At 33.6% G+C, this 23,249-nt stretch overlaps 4 protein-coding genes and 1 long non-coding RNA gene across 11 annotated transcripts in view; 4 read left to right on the forward strand and 1 right to left on the reverse strand.

Moving 5' to 3' along the window:
- LOC100141658 (probable multidrug resistance-associated protein lethal(2)03659) overlaps positions 1 to 13,498 on the reverse strand; it is a 40,326-nt gene extending 26,828 nt beyond the window's left edge. The window contains exons 1-2 of one of the 6 annotated variants that reach the window (XM_064358404.1): positions 5,625 to 5,777; positions 5,154 to 5,240 (exon numbers count right to left, since the gene is read on the reverse strand). In XM_064358404.1, coding sequence (XP_064214474.1) covers positions 5,154 to 5,198 — 45 coding nt within the window. In that variant the 5' untranslated portion in view covers positions 5,199 to 5,240; positions 5,625 to 5,777. Of the gene's footprint in view, positions 1 to 5,153; positions 5,241 to 5,296; positions 5,591 to 5,624; positions 5,778 to 13,358 lie in introns of those variants that run through there. The other 5 variants (XM_064358402.1, XM_064358399.1, XM_064358400.1 and 2 more) reach the window with 5 other exon arrangements.
- LOC135265246 (uncharacterized) lies at positions 1,311 to 3,878 on the forward strand. 2 transcript variants are annotated; one of them, XR_511357.3, is made up of 6 exons: positions 1,311 to 1,325; positions 1,466 to 2,758; positions 2,825 to 2,969; positions 3,037 to 3,095; positions 3,149 to 3,647; positions 3,700 to 3,878. It is a non-coding gene; the product is annotated as an uncharacterized LOC135265246 (long non-coding RNA). The 2 variants fall into 2 exon arrangements; XR_010335152.1 differs by having other exon boundaries at positions 1,466 to 2,969.
- LOC103313309 (uncharacterized) lies at positions 9,007 to 16,334 on the forward strand. Its single transcript, XM_015980728.2, has 5 exons — positions 9,007 to 9,798; positions 9,894 to 9,907; positions 13,307 to 13,431; positions 13,488 to 13,649; positions 13,708 to 16,334. Coding segments are annotated over exons 1-5 (399 nt in total). The 5' UTR covers positions 9,007 to 9,702; the 3' UTR covers positions 13,710 to 16,334.
- Positions 16,194 to 18,497, forward strand: LOC100142475 (uncharacterized protein). The gene is made up of 4 exons (XM_001814350.4): positions 16,194 to 16,334; positions 16,383 to 16,575; positions 17,507 to 18,370; positions 18,417 to 18,497. The coding sequence occupies exons 1-4, from the start codon at positions 16,313 to 16,315 to the stop codon at positions 18,478 to 18,480; spliced, it is 1,143 nt and encodes a 380-aa protein (XP_001814402.1). The 5' UTR covers positions 16,194 to 16,312; the 3' UTR covers positions 18,481 to 18,497.
- A 45-nt stretch (positions 18,498 to 18,542) lies between these two features.
- LOC100141588 (uncharacterized) lies at positions 18,543 to 23,081 on the forward strand. Its single transcript, XM_001814323.4, has 3 exons — positions 18,543 to 18,700; positions 18,754 to 18,960; positions 22,011 to 23,081. The coding sequence occupies exons 1-3, from the start codon at positions 18,694 to 18,696 to the stop codon at positions 23,033 to 23,035; spliced, it is 1,239 nt and encodes a 412-aa protein (XP_001814375.2). The 5' UTR covers positions 18,543 to 18,693; the 3' UTR covers positions 23,036 to 23,081.
- The last annotated feature ends 168 nt before the right edge of the window (positions 23,082 to 23,249 follow it).

Consider the following 23,249-nt stretch of genomic DNA (forward strand, 5'->3'; position numbering starts at 1 on the left):
TACTCAATTAGAAAGACCAAGATTTATTATCGTTTGCTTTCAAACAAACCGAAAAAATAATCCAAAGTCTGATGTTACTCTATTTGATCATTGTGATGTAAGAAGCGTACGTTTATGGTTGAATTCAAATGTTTATCCATATGAAACATGGAAACTACAATTTGCTAAAAATAAATATTTAGAAGCATATCAAGCTTACGTTGATTTTTATAAGGAATTTAATGGAAAAGATCGTGCTGAACCTATATTAAGCTATACAGATTATACAAAAAGACCGATATTTGTATTAGACTGTTCCAAGCAAAACGAAGCAATTCGAAGTTCCACCATTGATATCAGCTTAGAATTTGAAAGCGATAATAATTTCCCAGCCGATACAAGAGCTTATTGTATTATCATTCATGATAGAATAATGCAGTACTATCCGTTAACAGGAATAATTAGACAACTGATATAAGGATGAAAAAAAGTGTTACTATAAGTGATAGTGCTCCGGAAGTACATAATCTAATAGTTTGGTCATATGCTTATCAAGATGCTAGAAAAGGAAACTATTGGATACAATGCGCTGCAGACAGAGAAAGGTTTAAGTTTAGAATTAATCAAATGAAAAATATTTTAAAGGAGATCTTAAATTCTGCTCATCGTGAACAAATTTTTCAGTCTAGATTTAAGTGTTCAACATGAAGGTAGTAGTGATTGATGTTCAAGGATTTTATATACCTGAATTCATCGTTAAAGAATTAACAATATTTGATGGACATCGAACTGGTCACTATTTGTTTAAATCACCGGTGCCGTTTCGTCAACTAAGTGCAGATGTAAAAAAACAAGTGAAATATTTAGAATTAAATCATCATCTATTACGTTACAACAGTGGAAATATCGACTATGAAAATATTTATAACATACTAGAAGAAAATATTATCGATGATGTTATCGATATTATTTACGTAAAAGGAAGCGTTAAAGAGGATTTTTTAAGACAATTTTTCGATTCAAAGGACTTTTACCCTAGGATCATCAATTTGGAGGAAGCAAACTCTTGTCCAAAATTGCAACCACAACTTCCGTTATGTATGCATCATTACTTAAAAACTAAAATATGTATCTGTAGTCTTAATAATGTACGGTTTATTTATAATTATGTAATTCAGAATTTACCGAAATAAACGTTTAAAGTTTTAATCTCGTTTCCTTCTCCTACTTCATTAACCTGCCCTCTCCACTCTAGTTAAGATTACAAAAAGTATAAAGGGATCAACTTTTAGTGTGTGAAATAATTTTTATTGAAATATCAACAGTCAACACAACCATCATGTCTAGTAAGTAGAAATAATTTTTACATTATTTTATTTTAAATTTTTTCCGAATCAATTGTTTGAAATTTAATTACAACACTTCATCATCAGTCTTAATAAATTAATGTAATCTATTTATTAAATTTCTCTTTCTTTTGTTACAGAACATCCCGCAGGTTACTATGGGGACTATAACCCAGATTTGGTTGTTAACCACGCTGGGTTAACCGAAGAGGAGGTGGACCACCTCCTCACCCAAATTCCCGCGGGCACCTTCGAGTGGGTTTCCCTTATTAACATCTATCTGCGACTGGAACCGCCCCCATCCCTTGGAGGTTATTTTGATATTTTTACCGTGGGGCGCTTGACCGCCGCGATAGACACCGATGAGGAGCGGGGTATAATTGACATTTGGGTATGGGTACATTAAACCTCATACATGTTGGATCGTTTTATGATGTTCATAGCGTTTTTTATGATGTTCATAGCGTTAGGTTTGGCTTAAAAACTGCAATTAAAAATTTATTTAGGTGTATGACTTTTTTAGTTTAAGTATGTAGTTTGTTTTATGTATAATAAAAAATAATATTCATTCTGATTATTTTTCTGATCTTATTTCCTGTCTAACGTTTTTTTCTTGTAAATTTATGAATCAAAAATTTTATAAATATCCAGTTGTATTTGATTATTAATTTATCGTTACAATCATTTTCCCCAAAAAATTTATATCCAATAGTTTACAAACAATATATACATTTCTAATAGTTAAAACACATTTATACATCTTTTATAAAAAAAGTGGATTTGTTTAATTGAAATAGGTAAAAATTCATATCCAAAACCTTAATTACTGGGCGGTTAACATTTTTTACCAAAAGATTTTGAAGAATTTACAACAATTTATCATAAACCCTCAACAGATGATATAGTAATTATTGTAAAAGCTGAAGTTTATATTTTTTTCATTATCTACTTTTAGATTTAAAACTAATTATCCGAAATCTATAAGCGAAGAATTTAAAATATCAAGTCCAATTTCGGCAGCGATAACAACTTACTCAGGTGGTATTTATCTTTTTCTCAGAGATAATACATATATTACATTATCTAGTTGCATCTCTGGATATAATGTTCCTGGTTTAACAAACGAATTATTTGAAGGTGTTCCTAATAAAATAACAAGGACATTTAGATATTTAAACGGAAAGCTGTACTTTTTTAATGAAAATAATTACTTTGAATATGATGAGTTTACTAAGAGTGTCATACAAGCGGGACCTAAAACTTTATCTATATTTAACATTAATTGTCCGCGAGAACCCATCTTAATTCAATTGAAAAAATTATCTTTTAAAAAGATTATTACACACAATGCAGTCCTGGTTGAAAATTTAACAGATTATACTCGTGAAGAAGATAGTTGGTGTAGTTGGTGTATTCATCAGTGTTTGTTTACAGTAAGTTTATATTACAACTTAATAAAACGTTCTTTCTAAACATCTAATTTAAACATCTAATTTCAGCTTCAGACCTACAAAAGTTGTGCCAAAAAGACGCATCGTAAGTTTATCGAAAATATTGACTTCGGCACAAGTTCTTCATCCACAAATTCTTCCGATTCAGACTACTGAATTCTTCTCTAAAACCAACATAAATAATCTTTTTTTGGTAAATTCTTTAATTTTTTAAATTTGTTTACCACATTTGATTGCTAAAAATGTGTTTAATTTTTTAGGAAAATTTTTATCAAATTTTTATCAAACAAAAAGTGCGTCACAAAATTCCTACGATAAGGTAAACCACAAAATTAGTATTAAATCATATTTTATTTCATTTTTATTTTTTAGGAAAGCGTGTTATCTGTTAACCGCAAAAATTGATTATAAAAGTTCCGTTTTTTACACATTTCACCAGTTTTATTAAAACTATCTTTGTGAGAAGTTGTATGTGCTCCGCTGTGTATTTTTGCATTTAAATTTCAAAGGATTCTGTAATGGCTGATCAACTATTAAATCTGAATAAAATTGCTGCCTGTGAATATACTGATACATATGTCAGTGCCAACGATTTGGAAGTGAACAAGAAATATAAAATCATCAATTTAACCAAGGCAAACACACAACATGGGGTTATGATGGTAGCATATCTGGACAACGTCGGTAAAGTTTTTTTACCTAAACGACTAACAGCAGTTATGAATGATACCATAATTACGACACTAATGGAAGGACTCGGATCTTATTTGATTTATATGGGACGTAAGCAAGCTAATGGAAATCAGGAACATGATGCCCACATTTTTAATTTCGAACGTATTGTTCACGAAGATTAATGTAAAATTTTTTGGTAAGTGTCATGTTCACCTCTATTTAAAAAACTAATTTATGATTTTTTTCAGGTTTCCAAAATAGACAGCACTATCCACTCTACCTACCTGAGGTTCGACTCCCCATGGAAGGAACAACAACAACAACAACTTTTTTTGCATTATATTTTAAACAAATAACAAAATAAACTTGGTGCGCAACAGACAAGTTAGGCAAACAACATTACAAAAATAAAAAACTACATATACTAGGTTTTTTTTCCTTATCGATAAAATAATGACTTTCCTTTATTAGTTATTAGTGACAAGCGCGATGATTTTCTGATATTTTGCTTAACTCAATACAGCATGTATTGTATATATACTTCATGTATTCAAAATTGCACATTTCAAAAATCATATATTCAAAATTTCACAACCCCAAAAACCAAAAATTTCACAACCCCAAAAAGCTACTACTACTACTACTACTTGTTTTCTTGGTTGCATATTCGCAAACGGGCGGGGGGTGTGTTTAAAAAAAAAAATGGAGGCCAGCGCCATCTTTGATTGACGGCTGCGCTGACGGCAGCGCCATCTAGCGAAAAGTTTGCAGACCGTGGCGCCATCTAACGTGAGAATTTAGGCGGAATTTGTGACGACATCGGCGCTACCAACATTACACCCAATATTAATTTTTAAATAAATTAAAATTTTGGCGCCATTTTTTTTAACAAACAAACATGGCCGACTAATTTCAAATATTAATTTTGAAATAATTTAAATTTGGCGCCAATTTACCATTAAACAAAAATGACCGCCGCCGACTTTCAAACTTCCAAGATGGCGACGATTATTATTATTATTATTATTATTATACTACATAAATATATTTGCATCATCACAAATGGCGTCAGTCGGCCGCAGGCCGGCTGACCAGCTGGTCGCAGGCCAGCGAGCTGCGATTACGCGCTTGCGTCTGCGGCTGACTGACACAATTTTCACACATGCGCAGTAGAGGGAGGTGGAGGTGGTTTTTGAACCGGCTATCTCTATCTACTGTTGCCATAGCAATGTGTAAAACAATTGAGCAATTAAACTGCTGTTGAAATCCTCAACTGATAACACTGTAAAAAATAATTAAAAACACGAGTGGTCAAAATTAGTTGGCTGGGCATTTGAAATGTCAGGTGTTATGTAACACACTTGTGTGCATTTTGGGTTAAAGATTATAGAATGATTTTGGGACACACTGTATGAACGAAATGCGATAAAAATTTCCATGAACCAGTAAAGCATCGATCAAATGATGAAACTCGGTTAAAAATATGTTGTTCAAAGTTTACTGGACTTGATACACAAAGTTTAAAAAATTGGAATAAAAATGCGTGACGTTGGTGCAGATTAGAAGCATTGCGAGGAAAACATTACATAACCGCGTTTGGGCTAAAATTACAATAGGTGTAGGTTACATAACCCAACAAATCCCAGCTAGTTTTGGGAAAAATTTGCAAATTGTTAGTAGAAATAAAAAGGGTGGTACTTACGGCGCTCCTGGCGGCGGGGGCGATCAATCTAGCGCAGGCGAACATTTTATTTAATTAAATTTAGTCGGTTGGAATACACTTAACAACCTGAAACAAGGGCAAGTCCGTTAGTTGTGAGCAAATCACAGGTAGCCCCAGCCTACCAGCACGGGTTACGTAACAGCAACTCGGGCCGAATTCGCGCAAATCATATGAGAAACGTATGACCAGCGGCCTCAATTTGCTCGTCCGCCCCAGAATCCCGCTCGTGCACCGAAAATCCCGGAACAATAATGAAAATCCGGGCTGAAGTGACACTTGGAGGCAATAATGGCGCAAGATGTCGGTATTAGGGGCGATCAAGTCGCCGATGCCCGGCAAGTACGAAACAAAAGAGCAAAATAGTCACAGCAAGCGGTGCAGTGAAGGGGCTTGAGTTGGGTTTTGGGTTTTTCTATCGGCGATGGTGGGTTTTGTGGGAAAAGTACTCACTTAACGGCGACTCACCACGGCACAGCGACGGGAGGAGGTAACCCAGCACTTGGAATGTGTACTTCGGAGTGACAGACCGGGGAGGAATGCAACGGCGCAATCGTAATGGCTGCGGGTGCGTGCTGGGTTGACTCCGGACCGCCCGCCGATGAGCTGGGGAGTTTAGGGCGCGGCTCACAGGTGGCGACAGGTGAGACACAGGGGTGGGCCAATCGCAGGCGAGAGTTTGCGCGGCTATTTTTCGATTTTGAATTTACAGGGATCGATAATCACGGATTGGTTCTCAAATAAAACAAATTGATCAACCCCACGATATAGAGACAGACAGGTAAACCAACTCGCTATTATAATTGATTCTAACGCTGGAGCAAGTTGATAGACGGCAGCACGGTATACTGGGACTGTCACAATTTCACAAATTTTCTTTGTGTTTTATAAAAAAATGATGCGAAATTAAAAAATGTTATCTCAGCACCCAAATTAGTCATCTTGTAACAACTTCTGCTTTTTTCGCGCTGAAATAATAATATTTTCTGAATAGTTCTAAACTTCGGTTCGATGCATTTTCGGCCGCGAAAGACATCAAAACATTGAAGTTAGAATAAATGCTTTCCAGAAAAAAAACTCCACTACCATTCGGTGCGGGCATCCTTCAGGTATTAATTGTTCTTCATAAATGTCGTATTTTTAACAACGTGATGCGTGTATCTTTTTTCTTGTAAACATTGTGACAGTCCCAGTCTACGCTGGTGCCATCTGTCAGATAAAATAAAAGCTCCAACTTGCTCCACATTTTGGTTTGCGCCCGACAATGGAAAATAAGGGAAGTTGGTTCACCAGGACTATCTATACATGGTGATCAACCCTTAAGCCCTAATCATACTCCTAATTGGGAAATTCAAACAAATTTTTAATTAATTATAATTAATTAATTAACTAAACCGTTTTACCCGAAAAACTAAATTTTGGTCCGGTACTACTTTAATGGCGGAGTGTTAGTAACTTGTTTTTCACTGGCTGGAAATACTAGATTAGATTGAAAATGGCATTATTTTTGTGTTTTTTCGATTGTTTTGGCACGTTTTACAAACAGAAATGCAAAATTTTGGTAAAAACAACTTGGAAATGCACTAAATTGTGTAAAAAATTTTGGTGTTTTTTTTTAAACTTTTCTTTAAACAGCTAGGCTGAAAAAATACCAAATTAGACTAAATTTGAGCTTGATTTAGCTTGTTTTTGAATAAACTTTTGCCAAAAAACAGACAAAAAACACAAAATTTGCTCGAAAATAGTATAGTTTAAATTTTTTTTGAGTATTTTTTTGGAAATTGCTGTAATAGACACAAAATTTTGTTTTTTTTGAAATTTTTTTAAAATTAGCTGAAAAATTACTTAAACCGCAAAATTTGGGCTAAATTATGACTATTTCGTTCAATTTGGCTTGTTTTGAGCCAATTTGCGTCAAGAATAAGCCGAAAATACAAAGTTATGTTTTTTTTATTTTTTTTGAGCGTTTTTAGCACGTTTTTGAACTATTATTACAGTGTTTTTGCGAGATTTTGCTATAACATAATAATAATAATATAAAAAAATACTTTTGTCGATAATAGTAGGTACATTGTTTTTGCGTTTTTTTTTATTGTTTTGGCACGTTTTACAGACAGAAATGCAGTTATTCCGCAAAATTTCGGTAGAAACGACTTGGAAATGCACCAAATTTTCTAAAAAATGTTAGCGTTTTTACCTTTTTTTTTGAAAACTTGTCTTGAAACAGGCTGAAAAATACCAAATTGTATCTTAATTTATTTACATAGTGTGTTCTTGAACCAAAACAAATCTACAACTGTAAAAATTACGCTAAATTTGGGCTTGATTTAGCTTGTTTTTTAACAAACTTTTGCCTAGGAAGGGTCGAAAAAAACTCAAAATTTGCTCAAAAATAATATAGAGTTTACATTTTTTTAGTATTTTTTTTTGAAAATTTGCTATAATAGACACAAAATTTCGTTTTTTCGAAACATGTGTTTGAAATTTTTTCGAAATTTTTTTTAAGACTAGCTGAAAAATTACAAAAACCCGAAAATTTGGGCTAAATTATGACTATTTTATTCAATTTGGCTTGTTTTGAACAAATCTGCGTCAAGGATAAGCCGAAAATTACAATGTTATGTTTTTGTTTTAATTTTTTGAGCGTTTTTAGCATGTTTTTAAACTATTATTTTAGTATTTTTGCGATATTTTGCTATAACATACCAAAAAAACAAAAGAATACTTAGAAAAATATAAGAAAAATCACTTTTGTTGATAATAGCTACATTATTTTTGCGTTTTTTAAAACATTTTAGCACGTTTTTTTAAAAAGAAACGCAATTATTTTTTTCAAAATTTTGTTCAAAAATGTGTTTAAAACGTTAAACTTAAATCTGTCTTGTGTGTAAGGACATCTCAGAAGTAAAATCTACAATTTTTTTCGAAAAATTTTACGTTTTCCAAAATTTTAAGCGTATTTTTTAAGTAAATTTTAGGTTTTTTGTGGCATTTTGGCTAAAACTAACTGAAAAATGACCACATTATGTTAAAAAATACGTAATTTTTTTTTATTTGAACATTTTAGTACATCTAACAGCCAGAAGAGCTATAATTTATTAATATTTCGCTGAAAATAAACCAAAAATTTGCTAACTTGAGTAAAAAAAATTGCTAAAATTGAGTGACAAATAATACGGAAGTTTTACTAGATTTGGTTCGTTCTTGAACCAGAAACTTATTTACTTTTCATAAACTGTTTAAAACATGTTTACAAAAATAAAGCAAAAATGTTGATTTTTTTTTGCTTCACAAGATTTGGGCGAAACTTTGTGTCGTATAAGCCAAACGACCACAAAACTAATTCGAATTAAATCGGACGTGTTTTTTGCTTTTTTTTACCTAAATAATTAAATTAGGTCATTTCTGATATAAATATAAATAAACGGAGAATTTATTAAATTTTGCCAAAAGTGGCATTAAATTTGTATTTATCGCTTAGTTAATCACATGTCTGGGATAAATATTAAGTTTTTTGCAGAAAAATTTTGCTATTATTATAACACGCATAAAATTTACAAAAACAGATAAGGAACATTTGATATTTATTTATTTTTGAGAGAAATATGTCATACAAAATTTCCGCGAAATATTGGTTATTTTTACGTTATTTAAGTCATTATACGTAACTTTTAACACAATTTTCAGTTTTATTTGTGAGATTTTGTTAAGAACATATCGAAAAGTCGCATTATTTTTGCTTTTTTTTTGTTAAAAGTAATTAAATTATATCGAAGTTTAGGCCTTTGTATTTTCAAGTATTTGAATGTGCATTATGTAAATATTGACACACAATTTATGATGTAATTAAAATTCTAAATTATTGCAACTACCATGAACTCCCCCTGTGTTTTGATAGAAAATAAACACAATTCGACACATTTGGGGGAAGAGATCGACATTTCTCGCAATCTCTCCCTAAAATAAGTTTCAGATAGCTTCAAAAATAGTTAGGGACGTGAAAGAGCAGGCCACTGAATAAATAATAAAGCCATATCTCTGTAAAATCTCAGCTTTAATGTACTCGGGAGAATTCCACCACTTAGCATTATATTCGCGTTTTAAGCCAATTCAGAGAAATAAAAAATAAAACTTTGCCTGCTCTCGAAAAAATTCAAATCGGGAAAATTACAAGTTGGTATTTTTTTCTCACAAGAATTATTAAAAAAGGGTTAATATCCACCTTGTCCCTTAATACGAATATAATGAAGCATCGCCTCCTAGGGTGAAACGTATCCGTAGTTTGTGGAGCATGCGCTCGAATTTTGCTGTAAAATGCGCCACCGCTGAAAGCTCGCAGCTTATTCCTGACGATTTTACCCCGAAAATCAAAATCAATATAAGTCTTGAGATGTGTTTGTCCGTTCAGCTCCCATATGTTTATTGACATTTAAATCGATTGAGTGCGAGTTACACATTCCTAAATACGGCGCCAAATGGAAGAAAAAAAACATGTGAGAGTGTGTGAAAAAAATCGGGGTTAGTTGTTAACATGCACCTGCACTTTGAGAGGACCATCAATGCCAAAAGTGATTGCTCCATTCTTTCGCTCACATGGATGGGTAAAGTGCCCGATGAACTGCCAGAGGTAAGCAAAATTTTTTTTTTAAATATATCATGTCATGTTACCCGGCGCATCCACCATATTTTAATCACTATAATTTTAAACTTATTTATTTATAGAGCAACAGTAAACGGTAAGTATATTTTTTATGTGTGATTAAAAAGTTTGTTCAACAACAGAAATTTCATCATTGTGCAAAAAATCTGCTTGAAGTTAAAGGGAAAGTAAACGGTTTAAGTGCACAGTTTTTTATTTGAATGAAACGCTCACTGGGATTTCGTGTTTTCACCTAAAACGTTTTTTAATTAAAATAAATGGATTCTTTGTTTTAAAATTCTCGATTTTTGTGTCAAAATAATATAATGAAAAATATTAAAATGTTTCTTAATCCACATTTGAACAAAAAGTACGAAAAAATTGTTGCTATCTGATTAACTTGACATTTGTCTATGCATTTAAATGGAAATTAGTTTAATTCTGAATTAAATCACTCTCTGTAATAGCATTTTTGGCTTTTATTTAATTAATTAAGTTGAACAACATTTTTAAGTATCGTTTATTTTTGAGTGACTTAAGAACGTTGTTGATTTTGTAAGTTTGTCAAGCTTATAGTTTTATGTGAATCACCCTGTAATTTAAAAAATGTGTAAAATAGTTTTTGCCTTTTATGAACTAAAGAAATACCAAACAGGAAAACAATTTAAAAATATGAAAAATAATATACAGGGTGTATCAGAAATACGTGTATTAATTTTACCACGTAATTTTACCACTCACCAAATACAACAACTTTTCTACAGGGTGCTCAACTCAGTGGTACGTTGTTGAGAAGCATGTCTAGATTACGAGAAAAATCTCAAAAAAATTCCTTAAGTTATATTTTAAAAAATCTACAAATTTATTTTGTTAACTTCTTCAATTTTTATTATTTTTCAATGTTTTTATGTTTTATTTTTATGTTTATTTTTTAACTTACTATCAGACTTTAGCAGTTTTTGAATTAAAAAAAAATTAAAATTCATCAAAAAAAATTACAATTTGTAGACGTGCCAACACCGGTAATTATTTCCTAGGAAAGTGTTTCAAAAATAATTTATTTTTATTGTTGATTAATTTTTTTGCGATCACGACTCTTAGACAACGTTGCCACATATTATCAATAACTTTTAGGAAAATAATTTTTTTACTATTTTTACCTTTATATGTAAGCAATTCTCTACCACACTCCATTGAGTTGGTGCGCCGGTTTTTGAGCACCCGGTATATAACGTTTTGCAAAATTTTTATTTATAATTTTTACTGTTTTTCTTCTTTTTTTGTGCAAACGAGTCAGTCAGTGTTTAATAATTATAGTAATAATTTTTATTGTTGTTTTAAATTGTTTAAATTGTCCTTTTCTATCACAAGAAAAATAGTTTGCCTCTTTTATTTTTGTATCCATAGGCGGATGCCCGTTTCAAGACGTTATCTTTTTCCAAATTTTACGTAAATTTGCGATTTTTTTATTGAAAAATTACAAATGGAAAAGATGTTTTATTTGTTGTGTTCTGTTACCTGTTAAAATTAAGACACGTATTCCTGTATTTAAGTCCAGTTATAACACAACAAATACACTCACATTAATACACAGTTTATTAAAATGTTATTGTGAAGGCATTTGAGAATTAGTTTATTAAAATTGAATAATAATAATAGAAAATTGTAATGCTATTAACTTTCTAAAAAAATGAGTTTAATTAAAAATAGTGTTGAAAAAAATTGAGTTATTTCCTAGGATGAGTCATTAGTGTTCGCCACTTTATGGTTCGTTAGCGCTCATATTAGAGAAAAATTAGCTAATGGATGTTTTAGGGTTTTTTAGGTCAATGATAATTTCATTCGCATCAAGGTTATCATTTAACGATTTAAAATTTCGTTTATAAATTTGGATTTTTTGAGAAAATAATATGTATTTGAAAAATTGCTTAAAGTGTGTTTTAATTATTTAAATAATTGAAAATAGGTTACAACTGCTTTGGCAATAGTAGATTTTGTAAAAAAAATCCAATTAACACGATTGAAAATTTGTTTGACGTTTTAAATCAACACAAAAACCCATTTTTAAATTAAACCTGGCACGTTATTTCACGTTGTGATAAAGTTCAATACGGTGTTAATTAAATAAGCACGGAAAAATTTGGAATCCAGTTTTGATATCACAAATATTTCGTTAATATTTTTGGAAATTGCTGATCCACAAGTCTAAATATACCGTTGCTTTTAATTGCTTTAGTTCGAGCTTGATGAGGGTGTAAAATAAGACGCCACGTGCACTTTCCACCCGCGTTCGAACTTTCGCTGCGAAATATCGAATTTCATGGCAATTTCTTAAGCCATTAATGATTTATCTTGCACCGTTATTATTTTTCAACTTGACGCAAAAGACGACACCTCGCCATCATATAATGATTGAAGTGCTCGGACAATAATCTATTTATAAATTTTTATCTAGGTCGTAAGATATATAATGTAATCATAAGGGTGATGAGTTTGTCGCACCCTAACCATTGTCCCGAATTATCGAAATTGAAAACGAAATTATAAGGAAGTGGAACAACAACTATTCTCCTGCGAATTGTCTCGGAAAGAAATGATTGATTCTTTGTTATGACGGGTGTAAATAAAATATGAGCCTCCCTAATTCCCGTATTAGGTCGGATTTAGCTGAGAGCGGGTGGATTTGTTCCAAGAAAAACAATTTCAAATGATTTGATTTTTCACGTCCTTGATTGGTGTCGTAAAAAACACATTAGAAGGAATGTTTCGTGAAATGAATGACTTATGATGACTATTAATTTTTTCTAAATTTCGCGAAATGTTGTTCTTTGACTGAAATAATTTCCATAGGTTTATTTCTCGTCTATCATTTATTAAAAAAACAGGAAACCTATAAATCAATAAACGTAAAATAATGACAACATAAAGCGAAGTATTGTTCAGAACCTTGAATGCTTAAAAATTGTAGAATTTATTGTTTAATCTGATTCTTGCTTCTACAACAGTAGAACATTTTTTTCGAGGTTTTGTAGATTTTGTACTTTGACTAAAAAAATACATTTCTCTTTGCAACTAAATAGACATATCGTCGGACGTTTTGCTTTGGGGAATTGAAGGTTCATTACGGATTAAAGACGCTGTCAAACATTATTAGGGGCGCGAATTTGCGAGCCGAATACTTTCAGTGGCATTGACTCGGGTTAGGACCCCTATTTCAACTTTGAAGGCTTCACAGCTTTGGATCAAGGACATTAAAACAAAACATACAGGGTGACCCAGGGGTGCGTAATCGGTCTATAACTTTTTTATTATGCGAAATATTGCCGCTATCCGATAAAGCGACTTAAAGGTGGTGAACCAAAGGTATGTTTTTTTAAATGGAACACCCCATATATTGTTGCATGATTAGATTCTACGCAAAAAATAATGTAACTTTATATAAACTATTATGTGTCTATCTCTTTTCGTTTCGGAATTATTCAATTTTTCCTTATAGAAAAGACCAATTTTTGAAAAATCACTGCAAAGTCAAGACAATCAAGACTTACCTGTTAATCGATGCACAACACGCTCACGACGCTCACACGCTGCTACTCTGCTGCTACAAGGTGTCAACCACGGGTATGAAACTGGGGTTGCGTAAGTGGAAACACGAAAGTATGTGGGCCACCTCCTAGGGTCGGGGAAAGAGGGGTCAAACAGCGGGTGTATAGCGCGTGCTCCAAGCTTCTTTTCCCAAACAGCCAATAAGATTCGTTTGCGCAAGAGCAATTGTGTTTCAATTGTTTCTCACTGTTGTTTTTTCGTGAATAAGGGTCAGAAAAGGAGTTCCAGGGGATGTAAGTAAAAATAAAACTGATTTGTAACTGTATTAATTCAGTTTTGATGTATTTTTAGAGACGAATAACGTTCTCATGGGGTGAAGTGACGAGCAGGACTTAAATTAAATTAACAAAGTTATGTTGTTCCTCGAAAGAAGTACTGCTGCAAGTATCCAGGCTGCAACAACTGGTACTATACATCAACACTCCAGAGGGCTTTGTGAACAAGCACTTTTTTGTGTTTCCAAAAGACCCTACGCAGCATCAACAATGGAGGAACATTTGCAAGATAAGTTCCAAAAATTCAGATTTTTTTAGAATTTGTGAGGATCATTTTGACGAATCTGCTTTTGTGAATGAGAGGAAAGATCGTCTAAATTTCAGAGCAGTACACTCGTTCCCACTGAACCATCTGACATTCATTTACTTGAGGATCTGCCACATCCAGATCAACAAAGCAAAATATTTGAAGATCCTTCTTCATCTGCTTTGTCTGAGGAAAATGTAAATGTTGTTGGTTCTTTGTCTGTTGAATCACCTTCAACGTCATCTTTTGTAAATTTGGCTTATAATGAATTATGCAGTTCCTCTCATTCGCAAAGTAGTGAAGTAATAAACAATTCAGATTCCACCATTTCGAACAGCAGCTGTTTAGAGAATCATAATGAAACCTCATTTAATGTAAACAAATTCGCGTTTCTGGATAATCAAGGTAGAGACGGTATTCTAACTAAAATTGGCTGTTCTTCCAAAGATTTGACACCGCGAAAAGAGCTGATGTACAAAGCTCACCGAAATGTTTTGATGTTTGATGTTTGATGAAATTTGCAGATGATTCCTCTGTTTCTCGGGAAGAAGAAGATCTACAAATGGCACAGCATGAACAAGCAATATCTTTTAACCCCTCAGAACTTAGTGATCTTCCAGAAGAAGACACACAAGCTCTAGCCTATGTTGCAGGTTGGGTGTTAAAAAGTATTGATGTTCCTGATTGTGAGCATTGTAGGAGTACGTTGTACTCTGGGGAGATTACCAATCGCCACATTCTTACTTCTTTCCGAGAAAGGGACGACGTCCAACGATTAACATATGCTAGCGATGCCGTAATGTCTTTGGTCCAAAACTTGCATGACTATTTAAATGAATTTTTAACATCAAGTGGTTTTCAGAGAAATCTGGAAGACACATTTAAAATTTCATTTAAACAACATCTTGATTTTGCAGAAAGTCATTGCACAGAGCATCCTTGCTATGATTTAATTTTAGAAAAAGCCATACCTTTTCTAATTTTTAAATTTTGCAGGGACAGGCAAAGACAGAAAACCATCTCTGACGGACATCGCACCAAGATGAAGAGGCTAAGTTAATTAATTTTGTTGTGATATAGAATAGTTTTTGTGTTTATTTTGTTTTATATTTATAGTATTTTCAGAGTGTTGTTTTATTTTTAAAGAATTTATTATTTTGTTGTTTTTTCAGAATATATACTTTTTATTTTCAGGGGTAAATTTTTAGTTTTATTTTATTAATAAATTATTTTATTTATTAGCGGCAAACTGATTTTTATTTTTGTTATATTTTTAAAAATATATTGCATTATTTATTATATAAAATGTTTTTTATTGTAATGTGTGTAGAAATGTCCTTAACAGAATCAAACAGGAATAAGATTTGGTTTTTACAAATTAGATAAATGAATGATTTATCTGATTTGTAAAGCCGAATTTCATCCTGTTTGACTCTAAGTAAATTTAAACATCAATAGAAATTTTTTAAAAGACGCGCCTGTTTTTTTATTTAAATCACCCGCCATTGCTTTAGTTTGCCACTTTTCTGCTTGGAGCGCTAAAAATTTGTTTCCAACCTTCGACCATATATCATATAGACTGGGCAAGGTGAGATTTGTTTTGAAGCCAACATGTGCAGGTGGGGCAAGGGGAAATAAGGCTTGGTACGCGAATTTGACTCTTAGGTACCCCTTCTCTGATTGGTCCATTCAAAATATTTCCAAGTGTTTCGTTAATATTCGTCAAACTTCGTGCTTCACGATTGTGATTAAAGGGAAAAATTGTGAATTTTGGGCTTAAATTTACTTGTGAATGGGTAAAATCTGGTTCTTGCGTCGAAATATACAGGAGAAAGTATTCACAAGGGGTACTCATCGGTAATGTCATCCGTAAGTAAGAAAATACAGGTGTTAACCTAAATCTGGAAACACACCAGTGGCGTCGTAACGTATTCTGATTTTTCGCTTTGATACTGAATATTTTTGAATATTACAACTCTGACGACATGTCATAAGATAGAATTAGAAGTATTTTAACTAAGGCATTTTTTTTGAAACTCGAAAACTTACATTATTTCTGAAACTTGTAATGTTTTTTCAATTGTTTGCCCCTTGACTACGAGCTGCCATTGAACAAGGAGTAAGCTTCCTCTTGCCCCTCACTCCTCGCACCCATACATGTTGGCTTCAAACAACCTGCCTACAAACTCGCTTTACGGCGAGTCTATATGATATATGGTCGAAGTTTCCAACCAATAACTAGGGACTTTGCATTTCTTACCTTCCCTATTCTCTGGCTGTCACTGTCATTGTCACCTTTGACAGTCTTTTTTTCTCTATTAGAAAGTTTCAAAATTTTGGCTGTTTTTGGCACTAGATTGGGCCCTTTTTGCCAATGGCAACCAACGACGAGACAGGTGAGTCAGTTTTTGCAATTGTGATTGTAATAATTGTTTTTTGTCTAGAAAATGACAATAAAATGTTTGGCCCCCTTGTGTTCAAGCCGTCGGGCCCCCCGGAGACCGAAACCGAAGCAACTTGTCTCCTGTGCGATAACACGTTTAACATAACTTTACGTTTCGATATTTTCGTACGCCATTTATTCGAAGTGCACTATTTGGTGATTGAAGAAGTGCAAAATATTGCAAATTTGCCACAGTAAGTTTGTTTATTGTTAGGGGAAAGTAAGTAAATGTGGGTTAGTGCTCGAAAACAAGTAATTTAGAGACACTACAAACAACTATACTGTGTTGTATTAATTCAAAAAAGTGTAACTATTTTGTTCCTAATCTATGGAAAATGATCCGGGGAATCGATTGGCATCGAGAAAATTGCCAAATTCCGAATAGTTGTTTAGTTATGAATTTTTTAAAATTTTACCTATTTTTGCTTTTATTTCTAATTTACTCGAAAACTATTAGTCGGAGAACAATAATCTTTTTTGCAAAAGATAGATAATTTAAAGAACTTTCCAACGATAATAAACTTTATAGGGTTATCTCTAATAGTTCCGGAGTTATGGCTTAATAAAAAAAAATTGGGTGTTACTTTTTAATTTTTTTTATTTTCTCAATTATGGCTAAACTATTCGAAAAAGTGGAACTATTTTGATCTATACCTATGCAAAATGATCCGGGGAATCGATTGGCATCAAGAAAATTGCCAAATTCCCAATAGTTTTTTAGTTATGAATTTTTTAAAATTTTACCAATTTTTGCATTTGTCTCCAATTTGCTCGAAAACTATTAGTCGGAGAACAATATTTTTTTTGAAAAAGATAGATAATTTTAAGAGCTTTCCAACGATAATACACTTCATGGGGTTATCTCTAATAGTTCCGGAGTTATTGCTCGATAAATGTTCCGGGTATCGGAAATCGACCAAAATCGCGACAAAACTTGGAAAAACCAAACATAGAAAAATCGATCAAATGGACTTTTTGTGGACTTTTAACAACATAATGGTAGTCCATATTTAGTTACTTTCCTCTACCTACTGAGGACTTAAAAAGTAGTAAAAAAAATAGTATCATCATTTCGTTTCCTAACTTTTAGACAACCGTAGTCCCACCATAGTTATTTTTTTGCAGATATTGTCAGTACTGGCGGGACAAATTCAAGGAAACCCCAATCGAGGAAATAATACCATCTATAAAAATCGATTCCTCCAATCAAACCTACTTCCTGTTATCAACCCTACTGAAAGAAGACAAACTTTTGCGCCACAAACTCCACCTCGAGCACGTTTTGCGCGTGCAAGAGTTCGAGCGCGTGGATGGGGGCTATCAAAGACCTTGTCTTTTCTGTAAATTGCACTTCGAAGGCACACGAACCGATTTCATCCGCCACTTAGAATCGCAACACAATCTCCAACTGGGGAATCCCCAAAACTTGGTTTTCGTCGAAGAACTGTTGGAAAAAATCGACGAGCATTTGGCGAAACTGACTTGCATTTTCTGCCAGCGGGTTTTCCCCGAACGTAGCGTCCTGAAGGAGCACATGCGCAAAAAACTCCACAAACGGATTAACCCGCGCAACGCCGACTATGATAAATACTTCATCGCGAATTATCTGGAGCCTGACAAGTTGGGGAAAAAGGCGCAAGAACGTGACGTCATGTTGCAGCAAGATGATTCGAACAATGATGAGGAGTATGACGATTGGTACGAAAAGGACGATTTTATTACGTGTCTCTTCTGCGAGAAACGGGACACGAATATCAACACTTTGTGCCTCCATATGGAGGCAGATCACGATTTTGATTTTGCGGAATTGACGCAAAATTTCGATTTCTACCAAAAGGTTAAGTTAGTGAACTATGTGAGGCGGCAAGTGCACAACCACAAGTGTTTTTATTGCGATTTGAGCTGCAAAAGTGCGAAAAATTTGCAAGAGCATTTATTTGAAGCCCAACATTGCAAAATCCCCGATTTGAAAATTTTCGATCAACCTGAGTAAGTTAACTGTTCTAGTAGTTCATTCGTGACGAAATTATTTCAGATTTTACTTCCCCACGTACGAGAATGACGCCCTTCTCTATTTAATTGATGATGTTGAAGATTAAATAAATTGAAATTCGAATTTGGCGCTTGATTTCACCAACCTAACCGCCCGAAAATCACCAGAATTCGCAATGGCGACATTGTTGTTGACATGGCCATGCCAAACGTCAAGTTTGCGTTAATTTTGCAAAAAAACGCCTAATTTGAAATAAAAACCTCCTAATGGTAGACTTAAGTTAGGTTTTATTTACTTTGGAATGGTTTAAGTGCGGTTTATGACAAGTAAGTGTGTATTTTTGTTGGTTATTTTTTGGCACCTTATGGGGGCTTTTTAGGCCTTAAAATGGCTAGGATTCGCTGGTTGACGAGGACCTCGCGCATTGTGGCCCTCTGCAGTGCTGCCAATTTTATAAATAGCGCGGATAGGGTGATTATGCCCATTGCTATTGTACCAATGACCGATATTTTTCAATGGAGTTTACACGCCCAAGGCTGGATTTTGTCGGCATTTGCCTTCGGATATTTCACTAGTCAAATATTAGGTACGTATTTGATCGTGCGTTTGTTTGCAAAAAAATAAACCCGGGGGAAACCACAAAAATTACCTTTTGCAAGCCCTCATCTTCTTACACGGACTTACTGTAATTAAAACAAAATAAATTTAGTATAATGTTCCACTGAGTTGGTTGAAAGTAACACAAATTTTATTAATTTTTATATAAAAAAAAACTAACCCTTTAATCCGGATTTTTCTGGAGATCCCTTCCATTGGCACACACACAAACACACAGCACTCTTAATTTAAAAAATAAAGCGCGTATTGTTTATTTAAATTAATTAAAAGTATTTACGTTTAAAAAAGTAGCAAAATGTTGACTTTTGTTTAAGTTTATTTTGTTTAATAAATTAACGAGGCGTTCGATCGCGACAATAGCAAGTGATAAACTGAGCAAAATAAAACGGCACAATAATCATTGTGTAACAATATCCGGATAAATCGTCATATTAACAAAAAATGTAATCTGTTTATATAAGTAAGTGCTACAAATGACTTGTTGAATTTTATAAAAATTCAATACGTAAAATAACAGACAAGGAAATAATTATACAATATCCTTTGTCGTCGAAATTGGCGAAATTTACACGTCACAAATCAATAAACTTACAGAGAAATTACAGAAATTATTTTAAAGCTAAATGATTAATTTTAAATTAACCAAAAAATTGTTTTTGTTTTCTCAAAATTTTTTTTTTTTTTGTATTATTTTTTATACAAGATTTTTATTTGATTATACTTCTGCCTAAAATTCACGAAATTATAAAAATAAAAATAAAATGAAAACGGTGACCGAAAAATGGACAGACTTTGAGAAAAATACAAAATATTTAATAGCAAACCTTGAATTCTGTACGATTAAAAGAGTAATCAAAATCTATAAGATAGGATCGGTTTTATTTGATTTTAAGACACTTTTAAAATTGGCCGATTGTAAGGGGGAGGTGTTAACTTTTTTTAATTTTTTTTATTTTCTTATTTACGCCTAAACTATTCGAAAAAGTGGAACTCTTTTGATCCATACTAATGCAAAATGATCCGGGGAATCGATTGGCATCGAGAAAATTGCCAAATTCCCAATAGTTTTTTAGTTATGAATTTTTTAAAATTTTACCAATTTTTGCATTTGTCTCTAATTTGCTCGAAAACTATTAGTCGGAGAACAATAATTGTTTTTGAAAAGAATAGATATTTTAAAGAGCTTTCCAACAATAATACACTTCATGGGGTTATCTCTGATAGTTCCGGAGCTATTGCTCGATAAAAGTTCCGGGTACCCAAAATCGACAAAAACTGCGACGAAAATTGAAAAAATCAAACATCAAAAAATCGAACATATGGACTTTTTGTGGACTAAAAACAACTTTTGTGGGTTGTTAAGATATAAAGAAGTCCATAAAAATATGCTAAAGTGAGTTTAAAAGAAAATTTTTTTTTCATGACTTTGAAGGTAAGTGAATATTACTCAGGAAATTTGAGCAAAAAAATTGAAAATTTTAAATCTCGTAAAAAGTTGGTATTACATAGAAAAAAAGCCGCTGAATCCAATGGAACAAACCGCGTTGCTCTACGACTTTTAGTTTTCGAGTTATGAATTTTTTTATTGAATAAAATTTTCCACTATGACAAATGGCTACCCTAAATTTAGGCAAAAAATTTTAAATTTTTAATTCCTGTGAAAAATTGATATAATATGTAAAATGAGCCGTAGAATTCAATGGAACAAACCGCAGTGCTCTACGACTTTTAGTTTTTTTTGTATGAATTTTTTTAGTGAAAAACTTTGATCGCCTCTGTAGCCGGAACCGTTGCCCGGAGCGGCTCCGGGTTTGGTCGAAAATATAGCTAAAATTAAGCGCTATCAGATGGTTTTTTGTTCGTTGTTCTAAGTCTTACAGTTTCCGAGAAAAACGCAAAAAAAGGTTTCCATTTTCACTTTTTTTCAATTTTCAACCGCCAATCACGGCGAAACTATTAGAGTTATCGAGAAACGGAAAAATGGAGGACAACCGGAATAAAAAACTCTACAAAATGGCATAGGACTCAAGCCGATATCTCGCAAAAAATTTTTCAATTTTCAAACGCCGATTACGGCCAAACTAAAAGAGTTAGGAGAAAACGCTTTTTTAGATCGGAAAGAGCACATCAAAATCTATAAGGTAGAATCGGTTTTATTTGATTTTGAGACACTTTAAAAATTGACCGATTTTAAGGGGGGGGTGTTAACTTTTTTTTATTTTTTTTTATTTTCCCAATTACGACTAAACTATTCGAAAAAGTGGAACTGTTTTGATCCTTACCTATGCAAAATGATCCGGGGAATCGATTGGCATCGAGAAAATTGCCAAATTCCGAATAGTTTTTTAGTTATGAATTTTTTAAAATTTCACCAATTTTTGCATTTTTCTCCAATTTGCTCGAAAACTATTAGTCGGAGAACACTAATTTTTTTTGAAAAAGATAGATAATTTAAAGAGCTTTCCAACGATAATAAACTTCATGGGGTTATCTCTGATAGTTCCGGAGCTATTGCTCGACAAAAGTTCCGAGTACCCAAAATCGACGAAAACTGCGACGAAAATTGAAAAAATCAGACATCAAAAAATCGAACATATGAACTTTTTGTGGACTAAAAACAACTTTTGTGGGTTGTTAAGACATAAAGTAGTCCATAAAAAATTGCTGGAGTGAGTTTAAAAAAAAAATTTTTTTCATCACTTTGAAGGTAAGGACTCAGGAAATTTGAGCAAAAAAATTGAAAATTTTAAATCTCGTGAAAAGTTGGTGTAATACAGAAAAAAAGCCGCTGAATCCAATGGAACAAACCGCATTGCTCTACGACTTTTGGTTTTTGAGTTCTGAATTTTTTTTGTTGAATAAAATTTTCCACTATCTTAATTTTTTGCAAAAAATTTTAAAACTTTAGATCTCGTTAAATGTTGGTATAATACAGAAAATGAGCCGTAGAATTCAATGGAACAAACCGCATTCTTCTACGACTTTTAGTTTTTGACTTATGAATTTTTTTAATTGCAGGCAGTTTTTGGGCGAGTAAATTGGGCGCTAAAAACGTCCTAATCTGCAGCGTTCTCTTATGGAGCATCGCCACATTCATCACCCCCTTTCTGGCCCACAGCATTACAGCTTTAGTCATTTGCCGAATAATTCTCGGTTTTGCTGAAGGACTAGGTCTTCCAACAATTTTCCATCTATTCGCCCACAGCATACCAGTTGAGGAACGTTCGCGTGCTTTCAGTTATCTGCTAGCTTCAGGCTCAGTTGGCCAAACTGTGGCTTCAGTCCTGTGCCCCCACTTATCCTGGGAGGCTTGTTTCTACTGGTTCGGCTCATTTGGCTTTGTTTGGGTGGTTTTGTGGTACTTTACCTACCCAGAGGACGCTTTCAGTGCCGAGGAAACCATACCATTGCATATGCCCAAAGTGATATCACGTAATATCAGATGGGCCGATTTTATTTTAAGCAAACCATTATGGGCCATTTACTTGGCGCATTTTGCCATGAACTGGTCGTCTTACATCATAATGCAGTGGCTGCCCACTTATCTGGCGCGCTATTTGGGGGGCAATGCCCACAGTTTGAGCCTAACGGCAGTGCCGTACGTTGTTAATTCGGTCTTTGGGGTGATAAGTGGGCACGTGGCTGATGGGCTACTACTCAAAGGTTGGTCAGTGCTGAATGTCCGTCGGTTGATGACCAGTGTGGGGCTCGTGGGGCCCGCGCTCTTTTTGGCCATTTTCTGTGTCGTGGACCATTTGCCGTTTGCCGTCATTCTGGTGAGCATCTCGATGGGGCTGTCGGCCAGCAATTCGGCCGGACATTTGAGTAATCACGTGGATGTGGCCCCCAATTATGCCGGGACCACGTTTGCGATTAGTAATACGATTGCCACGATTCCGGGCATTTTGTGCGGGCCAGTGACTGCGTCCCTGGTCACGGCCTCAGATGGCAAGTGGATGAGCGTCTTTCTGGGGGCCACGTTTGTCAATCTCATGGGGGCGTTCGTCTATTTCACGAATAGCGTGGCCACGCAGGTCTTGTGAATATTGTATATATTTGTGTAGATTAATAAAAGAATACCAAACTTGGGCCCCCTTTTTTTGACATTAGTGACATAACACGTTTTTGCCAATTCTCGCTAGCGCTAAAATATTTAAAATTGACTTGGCACCAAGCCCAATTCGGGCAATTATTATTATCGAGGTGCAAAATGCCAAACTAGTATAGAATATCTAAATACGAAAATTTATTAACAAG

The sequence above is a fragment of the Tribolium castaneum genome, chromosome 8 (genome assembly GCF_031307605.1).
Source record: "Tribolium castaneum strain GA2 chromosome 8, icTriCast1.1, whole genome shotgun sequence".
Classification (NCBI taxonomy): domain Eukaryota; kingdom Metazoa; phylum Arthropoda; class Insecta; order Coleoptera; family Tenebrionidae; genus Tribolium; species Tribolium castaneum.

Coding starts and splice junctions, on each gene's coding strand:
- LOC103313309 (XM_015980728.2), top strand. CDS start 9,703: ATGCACCTGCACTTTGAGAGGACCATCAATGCCAAAAGTGATTGCTCC. Junction 13,432..13,487: donor CTACAAGGTGTCAACCACGG/GTATGAAACTGG, acceptor GCCACCTCCTAG/GGTCGGGGAAAGAGGGGTCA.
- LOC100142475 (XM_001814350.4), top strand. CDS start 16,313: ATGGCAACCAACGACGAGACAG. Junction 16,335..16,382: donor GGCAACCAACGACGAGACAG/GTGAGTCAGTTT, acceptor TTTTTTGTCTAG/AAAATGACAATAAAATGTTT. Junction 16,576..17,506: donor AATATTGCAAATTTGCCACA/GTAAGTTTGTTT, acceptor ATTTTTTTGCAG/ATATTGTCAGTACTGGCGGG.
- LOC100141588 (XM_001814323.4), top strand. Junction 18,961..22,010: donor TTTCACTAGTCAAATATTAG/GTACGTATTTGA, acceptor TTTTAATTGCAG/GCAGTTTTTGGGCGAGTAAA.